The 20,368-nt window shown below is 40.0% G+C and overlaps 1 protein-coding gene across 2 annotated transcripts in view; it reads right to left on the bottom strand.

The window, feature by feature from the left end:
• The window catches only part of stk32c (serine/threonine kinase 32C), a 106,606-nt gene that overhangs the window by 36,209 nt on the left and 50,029 nt on the right, over positions 1–20,368 (bottom strand). For both annotated transcript variants that reach the window (XM_085297583.1, XM_085297585.1), the window contains exon 3: positions 1,080–1,231. In XM_085297583.1, the coding sequence (XP_085153709.1) occupies positions 1,080–1,231 (152 nt within the window). The remainder of the gene's footprint in view (positions 1–1,079; positions 1,232–20,368) is intronic.

Genomic DNA, 20,368 nt, shown 5'->3' with positions numbered 1-20,368 from the left:
TCCAATTAGAATGAAGACTTATGGCGTTTTGAGTATAGGACCAATTATACTTGGAAACGAGAGGAACTGCTCGAGTATGAGTTTCTGTGTGCTCCCGGTGAGATGGACAGGCCATTTTTTTGGAGCATCTCAAATGCAGAGAGAGGAGGTGTGAAACTTCTCAATCCCACGTAGCCACAAAGATACAGTTCAGCATGCTTGTCACTAATGGGTATTTAAAACAGTGCTGCTTGCAGAGAGAGAGTGAGGGTGAGCTGAGCAGCACAGCCAGAACTAGAAAACTAGAACACAGAAGGCTTTGGCAGCCATAAACTCCTGCAGGGAATTATAAAAAATAAACAGGCCTACTACTGTACGCTCATTAAAATGCCCTCAGTTTGTTGTAGTGAAGTAAGAGTATCTAGCAGGCAAATGCATTCTGCAGATTGATCTTAAATCATTCACAACTTGGTAAGGAACGAGCCCCGGACACGGCTTTGTCTCGCTCCGCGTAATCAATCCATCACGGAACGTGGGAATATTCTGGCAGCGATTGCTCGGAGACGACGAGCACGTGCACAACCGCTCTACCAATTACAGAGGAGCAAAGTGCTTTGTGTAATACGGCGTGAATGCCGTGCCAGGTCCCCAATTACATTTAGAAATGTGTCCCGCCCGGAGATGAGCATTGAATAATGAACGCAGCCTCCATTCACCCACATATCATACTCGAGGGAAGAGTGAGGTCATTTCAAACCACAGTAATTATCAAATGTGTGCTTCATGGGCTCAGAGCCAAAATTAATATCCCAGAATATCTCTCTGCTATAAATCGTTTCTTAAGTTAATAGCTGTTGGTTTCTGAAGGAGAATTTGTTCAAGCTTTAGTTAAACTTTTTTTTTTTTTACCCACATGCAACACATAACATTCAAACAGAGTGCTTCTATTTAAAGGATGCGACAGATTTTTACAGCAAGCGTGCACACGTCTACTGGGAATCACTTGAGGGCGGACGCACGGAGCGCACAGACAGGCGAAGCAGGCAACCGACACAAACAGAGCCGACCACACTGAAAGTGTAAAAACATAGGATAGTCACCAGAGATTTACTAAAAAAACATGTTCAATTTCCTGTAGGATCTCAAGCTCTCTAAAGACGTTTCGGACCTCATCTCTCTCTATGCACTGCTGTTTGTTCATGTACTTCATGGCGTACATCTTCTCGGTGTCCCTCTTTTGTACAATGCATACCTGCAGCAGGGAAAGGACAGAACAGAGGGAGGGGGGGGGGGGGGAAGGGAGAAGAGACAGAGAAACAAAATTGGGCACATTAGTACAAGATAATATAAATATTTAGCTGCTTTTCGTGCAGGTGTACAAATGCGGTCACGCTGCTGTGCGAATAAAATGTTTTCTAAACAGCCTACGGCATCATTCAGCTGCTGATTAACGCGATAACCTGAGTGGATGCCCTGCACTCATAAACCGAGCAGCTCAAATAAACTTCATTTTCGAAAACACGGGAGACAACAACAGAAACCACTTCCAAACAAATCACCTCATTATTTATTTAAACACTGATTACAGTTTTTTCTTTTTCTTATCAGGAAGTATCAGTGAAGGGTCAGGAACAGGACAGGACTCCAGAGGGGTCGCTACAATAACATTACAGCTTGCAGTCATTAAAAACAGATCAGAGTCCTGCTTAGCAGGTCACCGCTGGACCTTTATCTTCTATGTTTTCTGCCTGTTTTTTCCAGTTTCATCTTTGTATAAAACTCACTCCAGGAAGACTGATTTAAAGCTGGTGAGGAGAGAAGGAACACATACAACATTCAATAACACACATACCCATTACACGTGTGCTGTGTCATAGCAGACTTGAAGACAAGAAATCAGAATCAGTCCTTTTGATGTGGCTTTCTAGCCGTCTCCAAAGGATGGTGAGGGCTAATTTGCATGACTGTTGAGCAGGGATGCCACCAACGCGCGACGCCGTCAGTAAAATGCTTAAATGAGCCAGAGGGTGAATACACATTTACAGTAGCTTCTGCAAAAATATCGCCTTTCTTCAAACCGAATTCTTCTATATCACACGAACATGAAGCCTGCAGACAAATATGCTAACTTGGCGGCTCACCCAAGTAATAGGCGACTTGTTTTAGCATCTTTCTTAAAAAATGCTTTTATTTTGTCATCTAAAAAAAAAAAAAAAGACATGATATCCAATTGTATAATTCCCTTGCTTTTATCCTGAAAGCTCAATGTTGGCTAACCAGCTACCCAATGCCCTTCCCATCTCGTGGTTTCCCTATTGGCTGGCTTCATTGGTCAGGTTGGTGAACTACTTCTCTACATCATTTAGTTTTTTAGCTTCAGGCTCCCTTTATCCAGAACTTCCAGCCGGTGGAGAGCTGCTTCATGTGCTACAAAAAGGAACAAACACAGTAAAGTTGGATTAAATCTAGGGCTGAACGATTATGGAAAATAATCTAATTGCGATTTTTTGCCCCAATATTGCGATTGCGATGCGATATGCGATTATTTTTTAAGGTCTTTGTCTTCTGTATTATTAAACAAAGACAAGCAATACATCATATAGCAGGGCTCTCAAAATTTCAAAATCCCTGGTAGCCCTTCGGGCAGGGACTCTTCAGTTTTTGGTAGCCCAAAATAAATGTAAGTGGCCCGAATAAAAAAGAGAGCAATTTTTTGATTGATGTTTTGTTTCCTGTTTTGTTTCCTTTACAATATTATACATTAAAGTATAATATTGTAAAGGAAACAAAACATTAATCAAAAAATTGTTGAAAAACAAATTACAACATTGTATAAAAATTACAATCATCAACTCAAATACTTGGTTCTAATTGAACAGAAATTTCTATGAACTTGTAAGAACTGTGTAGGACATGAATCAGTCTGTGTCAGATCCTGAATTTGAAATTTCCACTGAAGTCACGGGTAAGAGGCATGTGGAACCAAGATCGAGGCCATTTGCTTTTTGAAGTTTGCAAAGACTGCTAAATTTTGCCAGTGGTAGTTCACTCTTTGCAACATAGTACACTGTTCTAAACAGATTTTTCAGGTTTATTTTTAGTATGTTATTTGCAATTGGTGTTTGTTCTGGGAAAGATATTGCAGACTGAGCAATAATGCATTTCTTGCATTTCTAATGGGGGCCTTTCTTAAAATGACTGGTCCCAGTAACAAAGGCGCTTGTCGACTCAGAAATCGAGAGAAAACCAACAACACACCCGGCAGAACATTATGTTATTTACACGGGTGCACATAAGTGGTCCGCATGTGCGCATTCGCTGTCAAAATAAAAGACGCGCACCAGATAAGAAGTTGCAACGCGCGTTTGCGTCCATATAAAAAGCACTGTTTTTGTCCGCTAGAGTGGGATTTTCACGGCACATTCCACACCACATCTCTGTGCGTTCATCATTTGTTTGAAACCAGCTCACCTCCTGCAACCACTTTTCCGAGAATACGCGCTTCTTTTGTGGTTCGGACTCCTTCTGACATTTCTTTGGAGGTAGAGGAACACTAAAGTAATTGCTTAAAGGAGCTTCTTCGACATCTTTAAGAGTTTTAAACAAATGTCTGTCCTCCTCCAGAAAATCTTATGTATGCAAGCACGCGTTGCAACTTCATATCTTGTGCGCGTTTTGTTTTTTTTGTTTTTTTTGTTTTTTTGACAGCGAATGCGCACCTGCGGACCACTTATGTGCAGCCCCGGTTATATAGCTCGTCATATTGCAGCCACAGAAATTCTTTTGTCCAAGAAACCATAAAGCTGCACTTTCTTTTTGCCTTATAGTCTGATTTGTCATAACTTTTCCGTTTTGTGGTAAGCTTTTCTTTGGCTGTCACTTCTTCACCCTGACCTGTCTTATTTGGCTCAGCAGAACTAAAATATATATCCTGCTGCTTTTACACACATAACGGTCAGCAATTCTCTGCGTGATCAACCTCTCACATGTTTAAGCTTGCTGCGGGAGATTTCACTTGTCATGTTTGCATAGTAAGCTAACGATTGATGAGATGATGTCAGAGGAATTGGTGCGCAAATTATCATCACTCATCAATCAGTGCTGTCGCTCTCTATACACAGTTCGTGCGATTGCAAAGTGAAAGCAAAAAAACAAGCGCAAATTCAAACGCGATTTCAATATGTCACATATTGACAGTGGCTCACCGATGCCAATGACATAATTACCCAGCTACATTTCCGAAAGAATGCAAAAGCATTGACATATATTTTTCCTTCCTACAATAGCCCGACGGGCAGGGCAGAGATAGATTTTGGTAGCCCGACTGGAAAAATCGCTAGCCCCGGGACCTCGGGCTAGCGATTTTGCAAGCCCTGTATAGTATGGCCAATACTATATTACATTAATTTTAAACTGTTCTTTCCTGGAAGACAGACCTCTGTTATGATGACATGAGGTGATGCATGAATTGATGACTGACATTTTTATTTAACTTCTTCAATCACAACAGTATATTTGAACATACACAATAGTTTATTTTTAGCTTACAAACATCTGAGCATAAAGTGCTGACAAGGAACCCTGGTGTAAACATTAAAATGAAAGTCAGTACAATGTGCAGATTGCAGAAATATACATAAGCAAAATCAGTGGCTTTACCACACTCAGTTTTTCGACATCTGTGAACTACTAGACAGTCATTCAATTAAAAAATAATATTAAATAAATAAAACTAATAAATAAAAAATACACACATCTTACTGATCTCTGCAGTCAGTAACATTACACATAAAGTGCAAACATAATAGCAATTGTATAAACACACACACAAACACGCCTTTAAAATTTAAAGGCGTGAAATTGGACGGTCTAGTTCTGATTAGCGTCACCGCTGTCTCGGTGGAGTTTAATAAACTCGGCCGTCTGCTTCTTGCTATCTAAAATATAACCAGACACTGGTGTAAATTCTCGACTGTCTCATACTTCTGTTTAATAAGTTTTCTGTTTGACGTTTAGTCAGCTGTGTGAAAACCAAGGAGGAACCCACCCGGGGGATTAATAAAGTTTTATTTTATCTAATCTAATAACTTTAATCTCAGCCAAACCGATTTACTCACGAACAAACAAAACACTGAAAAAAGCCCAACAATAACATTTTTAGGTTGTCTAAGTGACTTATATATTACGTTTAACCCGAGCAGCGAAACTCCGCGGTGATCTGAAAATGATGTGCCGGGAGTTGTGCCGTTCTCGGCCGCATCAGTAACCCTCGAGCTCCCGGCTAGCTGTCGAGCTGGTGGGTAGCAGACGCCTCTGAAAACGTCGAAGCACTTTTGCAAATATGGGATATCTTGATAAACCGAGCAGATATTTGATGTTTACACAACTACTTTCTCGCCTGAAAATATGTTAAAAGTTTATTTTGTGACCCAGAAAGATTAGTATGAGTAATTTTAAAACTTAGTAGCGGCCGCCATTGCTGGAAACTGGAGTTTGGCTGGGCCGCGCTATGAATTCTGGGATATGGTAGTAATTTGGACAGCCTTCGGCGCGTCGCTGTGACGTAATCGGTCTACAAATGCGGCCTCAGGAGGATGCAGCCCATGAATTTGGACATGTCCAGAGTATAATCGCAGCCTTTGCGGTTAGAAAATTGCACTTGATCATGTCGCGATATTATCGCAAATGCGATATATCGTTCAGCCCTAATTAAATCCATTATTTGAGAGGAGCCAGCCTCACCCCACTGTCACGATCTTTATCGATTTCTATTAGAGACCGTCGTCTTGGTTTTGTTTATCTGGGTTCCAACAAATGTGTGTGTGTGGATGACAAAAAGACAGGGAGAGTATCACAGTGGCAGCAGGTCAGCAGGAACACCATTACTCATCCTTGTAAACACATTTAAAAGATGTCAGCCTTGTTTTAAAGCCAAGGAAGGGGCCGGGGTGGAATATGATTACCGACCACCTACATTTAAAAATGTCCTCTGATTTTCCTCCTTAACTGGATTTCTTCCAACAACATGGCATCTTGTGTGCATGCTAACACAGTGAATGTGAAACTTAGAAAAACCACATAAATCTCAGCATCAGTCACTGTCCAACTACCTAAAGGACAAAATCTAAGCAGCTGTTTTGGCCACCGCTGCACTGACTGTAACATTTGCCAACCACGTGAAGCATTTAATGCTAACCCCCCCTCCCTATTTCTGTTATAGACACTCAGCCATTCCTGGATTGAATTGTCCACCAAGGATCTTCTCGCAGGTCTGCTCGTTACAGTCAGATCCACACAGATGGCTGTTACATAGCACTCTGGCCCTGATGCACTGCAAAAAAAACACCCTTCACAGCATTTTTCTTATTTTTTCAGTCTTAGAAAACAGAGGGAAAAAATGCCAGAGGGAAGAGAAACTATCCCTCGCCTCCATCCAGATGGATGTTTGTGCAGCTGTGCATGCTGCAACACTTTTCACAAATATGATGATACCGTCCTGAAATGAGTTACCGAGCCCTTCGCTGCTATGTTTAAATTATGTTTGCATTACAAACAAATAAAGAGGCTTCAAGAAGCTACATACTTCTGCCAATGAAATAAGGGTTTTTCCTCTTGATTTGCTGGGAAAGAATGATTTCAAGACTGAACACCAAGCTTAATGAGGTGTTAAAATAGACATTATGTGAACAGTGACAGGAGGAAAGCCATTACTGTGTAAAACATCATCTACTTAATTGTACTCGTGGTTTCCCCTGGAGCACAGAGGTCTGACTCGCTGCCTCTCCATTTGCTTCCATCTGGATCTTCAAGTTCACCCCCCGCCTCCCCCCCTCCCATCACGCTCACCAGCTCATCGTAGCTAACATTCATCAAACCCTTTCTTCGTCTCCTGTTTGTTTGCCAAGTCTGCTGTTATTGTTAAAACTGTTGGTATATTACTGCACACCAATGTGGAATACAATAACATCAATTTCAAGACAGAATTTCAAAAACATGATTTATTAAGTTTACTACGGTTTGTGTCACAAAATTTATTCAGTGATGCAAATTTTAAAGTTATTTAATTTTATTTAGTTTTGTACCTGATGTTGGTTTTATAGAACATAATTAAACAGACAGTATAAAGGCAGCCACATTTCGTTTTGAGAAAGCCGTTTCAAAAATGGAATCTTACTTATTAAAGTAGAAAAGATCAACACTGGAGAATAGAAACTAGATGTTTGCGTTTCCCCTCGACTCCACAGTGTAGTTACTTAAAAGTCGTTCTATCCTTTTCGTAGGTTTTTAGAGATAAAAGCGGGATTTTCAGGTGCGCTTACACCGATTCTTTCTTCAAACAAGAAGCACAATAAATTTTTAGAGATACTCTAGACTTCCTATAAGTGTTATTAAAGAAAGTGCTGCTTCTTCTCTTTTCCTTCCCCCCCCCAAACGGTCCCCCATCCGCAACTCCTGCACAACATGGCTTTGTGTTCAATACCGATCATGTAAACAATACACAGAAGTTCGTTTAGCGTAGAAAAGGGAAAAAAAAAACGCTTCACAGAATAAAGCAAAATACATTTTAATATCGCTTCACCTGATTCAGTTCCATATCGAAAAGGAGTGAGAAGAAGTGCACGCGTATTTAATCCGACCCCGTTATCAATCAATATTTATTCAGCTTCCTTACTGATATGATCTGCAGAAATAATAATGATTTCTAATATAACATATACACCACATTATACAAGATATCATCATGTTTACGTGATGATGTGATCTGATTCAATCTGATGTGATGACTTACCCAAAAACAAGTGTTCTCATTAGTTTACATATTCCAAGTGAAGCGTGTCGAATGATTAAAATTATCAGTAAATGTGAAATCTTGAGGTCTGAAGTCTTGACTGAGAGAACAGTAAAGATGATGAATGGCTGTACACAGCATGTGCTCAGTTAATGACAGCGCTGATTAAGAATCGTGTGCTTTACATTTTTTCACTGGTTTTGCTGGATGTGCACTTTTTTTTCAATGTGCACATGAAAAGCAAAAAATAAAATAATACTGTAACTCCTTCTCTTTCAGCTCCGTCCAGTTTCTGTGTTTATCATATTTGTGGGATGTGATGCGCTTGGAGACTGTTTTTGCTGCTGTGATGCAACATTTCAAATGTAAGTGGTCTGACTGAAATCTGTTCTCATGTTCAGGGTTGAAAGGTCACCAAAGCAAAGCAAGTGAAATCTCAGAAATGTTCAGTTTCTCTTTACATTTTTTACTTTAACAATATTTCTACGGCACATTATGTTTATAATGTACAAATTGATAAATATCTCAGGTTCACAGCTTGCTGCTTAGGACCGCAAGGTTTACAGTTTTGGGTTCATGTATAATCCATCTGCAAAGAGAGCCGACGGAGGCACAGGGGGAGCTGAAGGTTATAAATAGTGTCCGACTTTATACATGAAAAATCAGTTTGCATGGATGTTTTCCTCATCACGCTTTTCTGTGCTGACCATATTCTGTTACCCTGCATTGCACAAAGCTACTTTGAAATGTATTTATTGGTGATTGTGTGTCAGTATCGTAGAATGTAAAAACACAACATTTCCAAACCAATCAGATATCAAATTATCAGTCATCTTCCACTACCCTCGTGTTATCTGGAATCCTCAGGAGCCGGTCAGCGGAGTGAAATGATGACTTTTAAAAAGGATTTATTCATTTATTCATAGAGTGTAGACCAGTTTAGTATGGAGCAGAAAAAAGTGACAATTTGGAGACGAGAGGTGTGAGGTGGAATGTTTTGCAAGCTATTTGCATATGAATGGAGACGTTTTCACCTAGAATTAAATCAGTTGAGATGGAAGATCCCCGCAATTGCAGAGTGTGGGACTGAGGTGCCATAAAGAGATACCTTCTGAGACAAGTTCTCTCAGAGAAGTCGTGGACACTCATATGTTCCTAATTATTCTGTAACATTATCTCTAAAACGCTAACGGTCGGTGTGAGTCAGCCTATCGTTAACACTGCTGGCCAGGCTCTCGTTAAATTCTAATTTAGGAACACCTGCTAGTCAGACTGCTTTGAATATTTGTCAGAGATAAAGGTCAGTTTGTTTTCAAACAAGCAGGGCGGAAGAGGGGCAAATCTGAGGACGGTGCCAGATCTGTCCGCTGGCTGGCCAGCTGCGCATCTGGGAGAAGAGCTGGCTAATAAATTGGCACAGCGGCCACGTCAGGCTCTGGACTGACCAGCCTCCAGCCAGCAAGAGTCATCCAAAAACAAAAAAAGAGAGAAAAAAGAAAAGAACAGTGCTGCCTAATAAATGAGTCCCAGGAAATGTTACTTCAGCATAAACAAAATGATCAGGAAACTTTAGAAAGCATTTCGTGAACACATTTAAACTTAAATATCTATTTAATCTGCTTCAGTGGCACTGCCTGGACCGACAGCAGCTGGCTGGAAAATGGCAACGTGTTTCCCAGCCTTATTTAAACTTCCTAAAACTGAAAAAGTAACAGAAACATGCCTGTGGATCCTTTAGCAAAAACTAGCACAGTGGAGAGTTTTTGGAAGCTTTTACTTTTATCTCAGACACAGTTTTGGAAGACATGTTGCTGGGTTTTTGATGATGCCGTTCGGCTAAATCTATCGACGTTCAGATAAAATGATAAAAATCTGTGTGGTAGGACTCGACTTAAGCGGTCAAAGAAGTGCAGGAGACTGATGCTGTCCAGTGTAGCAAGTGATTTATTCACCATTCTGTGGCCCAAGAATATTTACAAAGAAACAAATAAGAAACTCAACTCTATAATTAACTCAATTCAAATAAACATAACTGAACTTAAATCAACGGAAATTAAGGTCAAACTGCACACAGCTACACTGACCTGAACCCTTCTTCTGAAACACCTGAGTTCGTCTGCTTAAATAGTCCCCTTAATCAAACACTTTCTCCTCTGGACTATTCCATTCAGTAGGTAGGTGAGATGAACATGATTATATTCATCCTCTACTACTCCTCTTGACTGGCAACATAAACTCTGGTGTAATCAATACATATCACAACATTAAATCTATTTCTTTATAAACCCTTTAAAATCAACTTTATTAAATTATAAGAATTCTTCCCCTCCTGCCCTTGGTCTCTTCCTGTGACCTCAGATGAACCCAGAAGGTATAAAGCAGGAAGTAGAACTACATTTCCTCCTTTTGCTTCTGGAAGACAGGTAGGTAAAGGTAAGTTCAAACAATACAAATTAACAGTTGAAATAAATAACATGTTAACTTAACAAACTTGCATGAATTGATTTAAACCAAGATGTTATATTATATAATCTGTAAAAGTGCAGAACATAAACAAACCCGGGATAGTAGATGTTTGCCTATTGCAGATTACATGTGAAATATGGTTAAATCAAAACAAGAATGTTAACTAAGAATGTAGACAAATGGTCTTCTCACCCACTTTGTCACAATCTGTATTAAAAGTGCCTTTGGGGTTGCTCCCTACAGCAGCAGTCACATAATTGACTTCCCCAAACACTATGGCTCTTAGTCCCAGTCTGCTACTTCCAACTAATTCTAGAGAGTCTAGAGTTTAATTTTTAAATTCAATCTATTAGGGCTGCTCAATTAATCGAATTTTAATCACGATTACGATCTGGGCTTTCAACGATCATTAAAAATGACTGAGCCGATTATTAGCCCCTCCCTCGTGCTTTACTCTCGCGCTGCTCCGTGTGGCAAATCGAGCGCACCTCTCTGCATTTCGAACACGTGTCAGAGCAGCGGTCCACAACCTTTTTTGCGCCAAGGACCGGTTTATGCCCGACAATATTTTCATGGACCGGCCTTTAAGGTGTCGTGGATAAATACAACAAAATAAAACTAGTACCAGTACCGAAAAAAAGAAAATTTATTCACACCACACGTGAAAAGACCAAGGAAAACCGAGTAAATGATAAAAAATGATAACAAAATAACGCTGAAAACCGATAAAAACCCTGAAAACTATACATTTCACACCTGAGCCTCAACTCTCGCGGCCCGGTACCAAACGACTCACGGACCGGTACCGGTCCGGGGACCGCTGATTAAGAGGACCCGAGGGAAGCTCGGAAAGCTAAGCAGAAGTTATTTGGAGAGGAGAGTGACTGCCGCTGGTTGAAAAGAGAGGTAAAAAAAAACTTCAGTGGTGTGGAAACATTATGGGTTTGCGGAGTCAGACGTGGATCAAGTAGACACAGTGTGTAAACTTTGCTACGGTGTCGTAGCTGCACCACAGAGCAACACTGCAAAGTTCACTAAACATAGATGTTTACATTTTTCATTTATTTTTTATATTGCAAACATTTGCACTGTTATCAGTATTTGCACACTATTTTATATAATTTTTTGACAATCTTTAAAGTCATTATTCAATACATTGTTATTGTTAAATAAATATCGTCAAATAATCGAGATCTCAATTTCAGTGAAAATAATCGTGATTATCATTTTTGCCATAATCGAGCAGCCCTACAATCTATTACATTTTCTGTAGTTACTGTCTAAAAAATGCACTGTTACTATGTTGAATGTTCATATCAAACATGTATAAGGAAGTTAGTGGACGCACGAGCAATTGCCAGTGGTTGGAAACTGTGGAACAACTGAATTTAATGAACATAAAAACAATAAAAAAACAAGATTACACGGAACAAAGAAAGAAGCTTTAACTGACCTCAGGTCAGCAGGTAGCTTTAAAAACAAACAAACAAAAACAACAGGGCCGCAGTGAAAACACCCTCAGATCGGATTCAGTGATCAGTCAAATGATCTGGAAGCGGCACTGGTGACCTTACTAATATGATTGTAAAAACTGAGCGGTCCAAAATAGTCCCGAGATTCCTGACTTGCTTGTGTTTCAGAGAACGAGATGATAAACATGAATACGTCTTCTGTCTTTGACTTTGTGGATCAACAACAAATATTTCCACCTCATTTCTGTTCCGTTCTAAAAACTTTCAAGAGATCCAACGCAGCTTCTTAATTTGTGAACAGTGGGTAAGATCAACTGTGTATGAATGATATATGATGATTCCTCATGATAGTACCAAGTGGCAGCATGTAAAGATTAAAAAGTAATGGACCTAGGACAGATCCTGAGGGACCACCTGATTAAATTTTGTGCAGATCTAAAACTTTAGGTATGATGAAAACCATTCACGAACTTGACCTTTTAATCCAGTTGAATAAAGGTCATGATGTATTTTATTTTCTTTAAAAACAAACCAAAATTCCCATCAGCAGGAATTGTACTTTACAACAAACATCACTAAAAGTGAGTAAATAGAGTTTATAAGCGGCGAGTATTTACTGAGGAAATCTGTCAGTGGAAAACGCTACGAGCAATATGAGCTTTTGGATACACAGACAATTTGTGTTAATTCACTGGGATTTGTCAACATGGAAAACTGTTCTATATTGTGTTTCCTTTGAGCCCAGCAAGTTATGGGAGTGACAAATAGCCAGCTGCATTTACTGATCGCAAACATACAGAAACAGTCCGAGTGTTATTGAATTCAGCAGTGCAGCTATGAGACCGCTTTAGTCTCGTGCACCAGGGGATTTGAAGGGTAGTGTTAATGAGCAAACACAACTGAAAAGAAAAAAAGCTGTTCATATGAGCTCTGTCCAGGGTTTAGACTCGGCTCCAGATTTCATGTCTCCAAGCAGCGGGAAGGACGGCGGCGCTGGCTCTGGGTGAGATGCTGTCACAACGCTGGCTGTAATCTCTGACCACCAGCTGCACATAGCACCTGTTTATCTCTCCTACAGAGCGCTTTTTAGAGGTGGCCAGACGAGCGCACAGACACACACAATAAGCATTAATTCAGGGACCACGCCGTTTCTCCGTATATTTCTCTAAGTGCTGTTAGAAGCTATTGGATGCAGGGGGAATCTAAAGGCAAGGAGTAGCGCCACAGATGAGAGCACCTGCCTGTCTCTGCCTCACAGAATCCATGCTTTGCATCACAACAGCTCAGATGCTCACTTTTAATAGTTTTGAGCTCTGGAGCATGAAACCAACTTTGTTTTTGTGTGTGTGTGTGTGTTTTTGCAGCACAATCATTATTTAATAAGGACGAAGAGAGGCGAATGACACTAATAACAAGGAGCTTGGCGGGCTGCTTCCTGGAGTTGATCTCCGTAGGGTCAGCCAGGGGCGCCTGGCAAGCAAAGAGACACGTACCTACGACTGAACAGCACATGAAAACATCCAACACTCTAAATAAAGGCAGCTCAGTTATTCACCCATATGTTCTAGAAACTTGAGAATCCTTAATGAGGCGATACGAGCAGCAATTACAGATTAACAGTGGGGCTTCTGAAGGGAGCAGCTACATGTAAACTCTGATTTAAAACCAGAAGTAATCCATTAAAAAAAAAAAAGCAACATAAATTCATTAATTTTTCAGCAGAGTGCACATTGCACAGAGCCAAGTGAAAGAGATTATTCAAGGATGCTGTAATTAATATTGCCGTAGAAGAAAAGGCCAGTGCAGCAGCTGCTGTGTATTACAGTGTCTCAAGCGTTCAAATGTGAACGAAACCACGATTCAGGTTTCTATTTAAACAACGCAGCCTCCCTAAATTTGCTGGGAAAAATTCCACTGGGACTCAATGTGACCTATCTGCTGGTACGACCCATCTACAGATCATGAGACTAATTATATATTCCACTGAGATGATCTGTCCAGCTCTAACCTCAGCTGCCGAACGGGTGGAGGATGTTAATTCAGGAGGTCACTGGATAATGATTCCACGGGGCACTGGAGAATTCACAGTAAAAAAAAAAAGAATATAAGATTCAGTCTCTGGAGTGAAAAGCGCTGGATTTAGTTGAGCTAAGGAGGGGGGAAAGGTTTCTGAATGTAACCTAGCACGTCTCCACTCAAGGAGGTAAATACAAAAAAAAAAAAAGTTCAGTTGTATTAAAGAGCCGAATACACCATGAGAAGCTTTTTCAATTCCCTTATTCCTTATTAACTTAATAAAGAATTATGAAAGAAGATGAGTGGAAAACAGTGAAGACTGACAGGTCTATTGGCAAGAGCCTCAAACGATGCTTAAAATAGCAAATCAGGAAGTTCATTACTATCTTTTAATAATGTGTGTCATCCATCACCGAGAAGAGATCGCATCACATGTAGTACCATTACTCATGGCTTTTACAATATATATATATTAGACATCACAGTAAGGCAGAGCGCCTTAATAATAAGCACAAAGCTCAGAGTTTAAGAGAATTGCTTAAGGACACACAATTGAATCTAAAGCATGACTGAGGTTGTAAACCCTGGCACCAGTGCCCCCAGGCATTACAAGATGATTTATGGTGGCCATAAACTTTCTATAAAAGATGGACGTATCTTCAGGGTCTGAAAAGTGAAGCCAGTGCGGAATTACCTTAAACTTGGGCCAAGTCCTGTTGCAAAACGAGCTCCATGTTAAGACAGACCTCTGCTCTCTTGTTCTCAGACCTCAGAAAATGCTCTCTTGATGAGTTTATGGTCTCAGTCGCTATTTGGAGGTCATGATGTTCATTTTGTAAACTATCATCAATAAGGGTGATAAAGCAGATGCTTTATAAGACGCTAAATGCTTTCAGTTAGCATCATAAAATCTTACACGCTGCATTAAAGTATAAGAGTAAAAGTAATTCAGAGTGGTTGGCTCTCATATTGGCACTGGCGATGGTTTTATTATGTTTAAATATGCTTCATACGCCCAGACCCATGAATTCATATCAACTTAAGAGCTTGAACTAAAAACAAACTGTAGAAATTTTATTCTTGTTGTTTTATAGTTCACCATCTGTTGTAGATGACACCGCTAACCGCAAATGGGAGACAATCTCTCAAAACATATATTTTTACCATTTTATGGATTCTTTTATGCATTATACTGAACTGAATTTATAAAGAAGAGAGTGCTCATTAGGACAAACAGCAGAAAACTAAACTTGCTGGAAAGAACAATTTAAAAAGCAAAAGACACATTTAATAAGGGCTGAATTCTATTCAGTTTCAGGTCCTTGTACTGCACGTGCTGGCCCAATGCACTTCTATTAGTAGAGCAATGAAACTAATCTTTGTAACCCACAAATATACTGTATATTATTCAGATTGACTGATGGTTACTGGGAAAGTTATGGCCCTCCACAACAGTCCCAGTTGTGGAAGGTCACTAAGCCAACTCGTTTCTGCACAATATTCACTTCTATTTCTTTATAAGCTTAGTTTTGCAGCCCTTCACAACAGTCCTAGTTTCTCATGTGGCCATTTGGGAAAATTAATTGCCAACGGCTAGATCAAGAACCACGAATGACCTTTTAGTGTAGGATAGCAATAATAACATTATTAAACCCTAATAATAAGATACGAGGTCTTGAGACAGACTACCACTCTTTCACCTTTTTTTGTATCAACTAATATATTGATGAAATCAGTCCCTAAACATTTCAGAGGAGACTGACCTGCAGCCACTCGCTCTGTGATTTTGCAGGCTAAAACTCTGAGTTTATATCTCAGTATATAAATCCAAATCTGCCTTCTTCCACTCTAAATCTTTCATATGTAAAAAAAAAAAAAAAAAAAAGAAAAGAAAAAATACTGATCTAGCTCTGCACCCCAACCATCTGCCTCAGCCTCCGGCTCTTTTCTACCCAGGCCTCCCTCTGGTTAATCTCAATGTTACGCACTCCTTGAACACATGCACTTATTAAATGCTTATTAGCTGAACATATCACTTGGTAACAAAAAAGCCCTTTCATGTCGCGCTTCAAAGCAGAGCGTCCCTGTTAAATCCCACTGATGGCTGTATGTTGTTTACCTTTCCGATCCACCGTCCTCCACCGCCTCGTCCTCTCCACTGTTCTGCTATAGTTAGCAGTCCTATCAATTGCTGTCAGAAGGCCTAAAGCTCCAGGGACTACAAGGCTTGCAGCGAGGAGAAAAAGGTTGGGTGTTAAATTTAGTGGGCTCAGTCAGGAAGCTGCAGATTTTGTGTTTTCTAGGTCAGGTAAGTGCCAAGTCGGCCAGAAGCCTCTAACTGAGGCACACGGGTGAAACATGGACAGAGAGGGAAACATGGACAAGAGGGCCACTGGTCCAGAGAGGGATGACGGGGGGGAAGAGAAGGAGGGCAGCCCGTGTCTTTTCTATTAAGTTCTCCAGAAATCTACTGTGCATTCTCCATTGCCTCAGGTTAACGTTCAGCTCACGCCTGTTGTTGGTAAGAATGATTTAGAAAGACGTGCCTAAGTAAAGGGTAACCCGGAAACGTGCAAATGCGCCCACTCCCTTGCACCAAACACGCTCCTCTCACCCACGTTTCATTCTGGTAAGAGTGCTTTGAGTGAGTCGAGAGAGGAAAACACAGTTTCAGGGTCGGATAAACATGTCATCCTGGGAGAAGAAAGAATAATTTGCACTTTCATTTGGTTCATTCCACTGGATGTCTCCTGCTCCACAGCGGCTGCTGTCAGCCTGCAGGAAATGAACGTGCTTACTGAGCTCGGCCATCCATTTGCTCAGCTGCGGGAAGACGGCAGGCATGACCATTAATACCGGACTTCTCTGAGGCTTAGCTGTGCAAAATGAAGCTATGTGATACAAGCAAAAAAAAAAAAGAAAAAGAAAAGAAAGAGGGATACATTTTCTTCTCTAGTATAAGAACAGTCTCAAGTACAGATATAAATACATATAAATGATGGCACTTGCAGCACAAGCACACCTGCATAACAACACATTATTCTAGCAGACTGAGAGCGCTTCGCTCTCCAAAGGAAATGATTTGCTTTAGGCATCATTTACAAAACTCTACAGAAATGTATTAACTTTTCAACATGCAGTGCTATCTTCAAAAGCCCTATTTGTCTGACTAACACCTCAAAAGTTCAGTTCATCGTTTAAGGGCACGTTCTGCATATCTGACTAGCTCGAGTCAGTGAACTTTTGGCGCTGTGGCTACAGTGACAGTAGATAAAGGATGTACATGACCAGTCAACCAGTTGGTTTCACTACTTTTTTTCAGTCCCATTTATCATTTAGGAATAAACCAACATATTGGTTGAATGTTGGTATCGGTCACAACTGGCTGTGTTGAATGATATCTTCATATCAACATATAAGATGGAATTGACTGCAAGTGACTGATATTTATCAAGTGTGTCACTTTTAAATTTTAAAAAATCTGATGAACAAAGATGAAAATAACAATGTAGATTAGGCTGAGCCTATCGTCCATTGTTTGTACAAGGACGATTTATTTATTTCTTTGCCCATGAGTAAGTTTGCTAATAACGATGGAGCTAATAGAAGCAGTCAACAGAAAAAATAATAATAATAGGAGCGCTGTTTTAACAGCAGCCTTTTTCATCTGCGAGCAAATGCACCCAGCTCACAGTGCGCCCAAATGTAGCGCTTCATTTACTCAAACTCACAACAGAAAGAAAAAAAGGCAGTAGCCTATGTTCAGAAAAAAGCATTTGTACATGGACAGATAAAATGCTCATGCAAGATAGTCGTGCTCGCACTATACGTCTGCATAAGCGGCACACCACTTTGGTTACGTTCTTAGGTTTCATCTGGTTTAAACATGCTCCTTTAAACCTCTTTCATCCGGTTTAAAGCCAAAGAAATCCCAAACTGGCAACTTTATTTTTGTTTTTGCAAGTAGTTCGTCCATGTTTGGACTTCTTCTGTGTTGTAAATGCATGAATCAGTCCGCCCATCAAAAGGTCTTGTTGATTATTGGACTGACGATTGTCAGTTGGAATATTTTTACATATCGCCCAACCCTAATACATGCCCTATTTTACTAATGTACAGACCAGCTAACTGTTGGTTCTAAGATGTTCTGAAGCGCTGACAGACAGCAGCCGCTGCCTCTTTGCGACAGGAAATTGCAAACAAGCAAATCAGTGTGGTTCTATAGTGATTTAATGTAGAAAGATTAAAGTACTGTTGACTGCCAAACTAATTAATCTTTCAGTTCTCGTCATGAGCCATATCCATGGGACTGCTATGACAGAATAAATTTAACAAAGAAATGAAAGCACAAGATTTTACAGAAACACAGACAAAAGCTGTGGATGCATTTAATCTGGATTTGTCACATTAAAGTGAAACACCGGTTGTCCTCTCAGAAACGAGAGAGGAAAAAATAAAAGAGGATCTGTGCTGAATGCACTAAACTAAGAAACACTTTACATACACAATGATAAACTAATACAAAAATTGTAAAGACACACTTGCCTGTCTGTGCTTTCCTCTAGTTTATATAAAACAGACGTTTGAAGCCGTTCGTGTATGAAGGCGAGGAAATGTAAGGACCACATAATGAGGATTACATGCATCAAAGAAGGTAATGGAGACCAAAGATGCACAAAAAGGGCCTGAAGGCTCATCTCCACTATAGGTTTACTGAAGCTGTCTGAGGTGTAGCTGAGTGCTCCATTAAGAGTGGAAATATCTCATACATATTCATCAACATGATATAACTCGCAGTTTGCCATCTGCTATCTTGTTATATATCACAAAAACAAGAAACATACACTTTATATAAAACATGGACGTAGCCATCGTGATGTCATCCACTGTTAAGTCCCCTTATAAGCCTGAAGCTTGGCCATACCCTGAATAGCTGTCCTTCCTGGCTTTTCTAATGATGACCTTTAGTTACAAAATGTACTTCATAATTTATTCATCATGACCTGAAACTAGTGACTGAGCCCATAAACTCATCGGGAAAATGTGGACAGGGCAAGAGAGCTGAAGGCAGTTTCCAAAAGACTTCTCTAGTGCTTTGCAACCAGAGAAGTTTCCCTCTGCTGGGAGTTTAAAATAAATAAACACAGGCACTTCGCCTTTGGCTTAATTTTTCATTCTCGGCGGCTACGTCCGTACGAACATATTTGGTGGAGTTCACACTTGACATTTTGGCCATGTCAGTTTGGAGCTGATGCCACTGTTCAGGAAATTTAAATATCAATTAAGCCAGCAGTCACTATCCGCTCTTTAAGTGACTTTCGGGTCCAAACTACTCTGCGTTTATTAAGGCCGTTGTGTTTTTAACATTTTTTAATGCTTTGTATCTTGCTGTATTTAATCTGAACAAGCCCCTAAAAAGAAGTCAGTGATCACTGTTGGCCTTTCTCTGTTTTTATTACCGCTGTTCAATGTTAAACTTAATTGTTACACCTGATAAAGCAGCCACACCGATCACTTGATTAAAGATGAAAGAATTTAGACAGCTTTTAACGCTCAGTGATGCCGCAGTGTTCGTTTGACTGAAGCGAAGTTTGGACCCTGAAACGACCAATGATGTCAGACTTAAAGACCAGATTAAGTTTGGGCAAGCCCGTAACTGAAAAACAAACAAAAAAAGAAAAGAAAAAAAAAGGTGCTTTTCAATGCTTTTCCACTCACACCACTGCCAAAAATAATGGATTAATCCTGAAAAGTCAATAAAGGAATGCTTTTGTTATTATGAAAGTAATACCAACAATAATCCAGCAAAGGAGAATTTGGACTTTTATTAAAAGTGAGTCTGTAAGATGTAAAACTGATCGCTGTTTTCACTGAGAATGTGCGATATACCTAGTTTGCTACCTTTGTTAACTACAGGTATTTGACATCATCATAATCCTGACTGGTCACAGCTCCAGTCCTCTCTCTAGCTGAGGTGTCCTTCTCTGGGCAAAAGTAACTTAGTTCCACATTCATTCCCTTGTGAGACCGACCGCTGACTGACCCGTCAGTATTACAGCTTTCACAAAGGCATTGATTGATTGATTTGTGTTGGTAAGCCCTGCCTACGTTAACTGGCAGGCTTTCTGCTCTTACTACAGCACATAAGCAGTATGCAAACATCATGCTGGCAGACTTGTTATTTCATTCTTATCTCCAAGCTGACAAAGACAAATAGCCTTTAGGATGATGACTAACCACTACATTTGACAAATGGGACACAGCATCAGCTAATGAAGCTGCAGTTACTGTGCTGCCAACTTCCCCCTAAAAATAAAGAGCAGTACAGAGTTACTCTGTTACACTAAACTCTGTGGCAAACAACTCAACAGTTTTGCAATGACGACACAAAGTATCAGTTCATATCTCATCAGGTACTGGTAGTTTGGAATAAGCAGTTAGTCAACTCTAAATATGGAAAGTTTTAAATCAATTTCAGATCACTTTGTTCTGGTAAATGTGGTTGAGCGCATCCAAAGACTAAGAAAATCAACCCCTATAACTCCTTTAACTACAAAGTCAGCTTCACACCCTTCTTTTGGATGGTTTTGTTACTTAATTTTGTCATACTGAAGGCACTCACACCTAAAATTTCAATTTATAGTAT

Source organism: Mchenga conophoros, linkage group LG13 (assembly GCF_057382185.1).
Source record: "Mchenga conophoros isolate Kocher_MC1m ecotype Shallow Benthic linkage group LG13, M_conophoros_male_GT1.1, whole genome shotgun sequence".
NCBI lineage: Eukaryota > Metazoa > Chordata > Actinopteri > Cichliformes > Cichlidae > Mchenga > Mchenga conophoros.
Note: the sequence above shows the minus strand (reverse complement) of the source record. Positions and strands in the feature narration are given on the sequence as shown.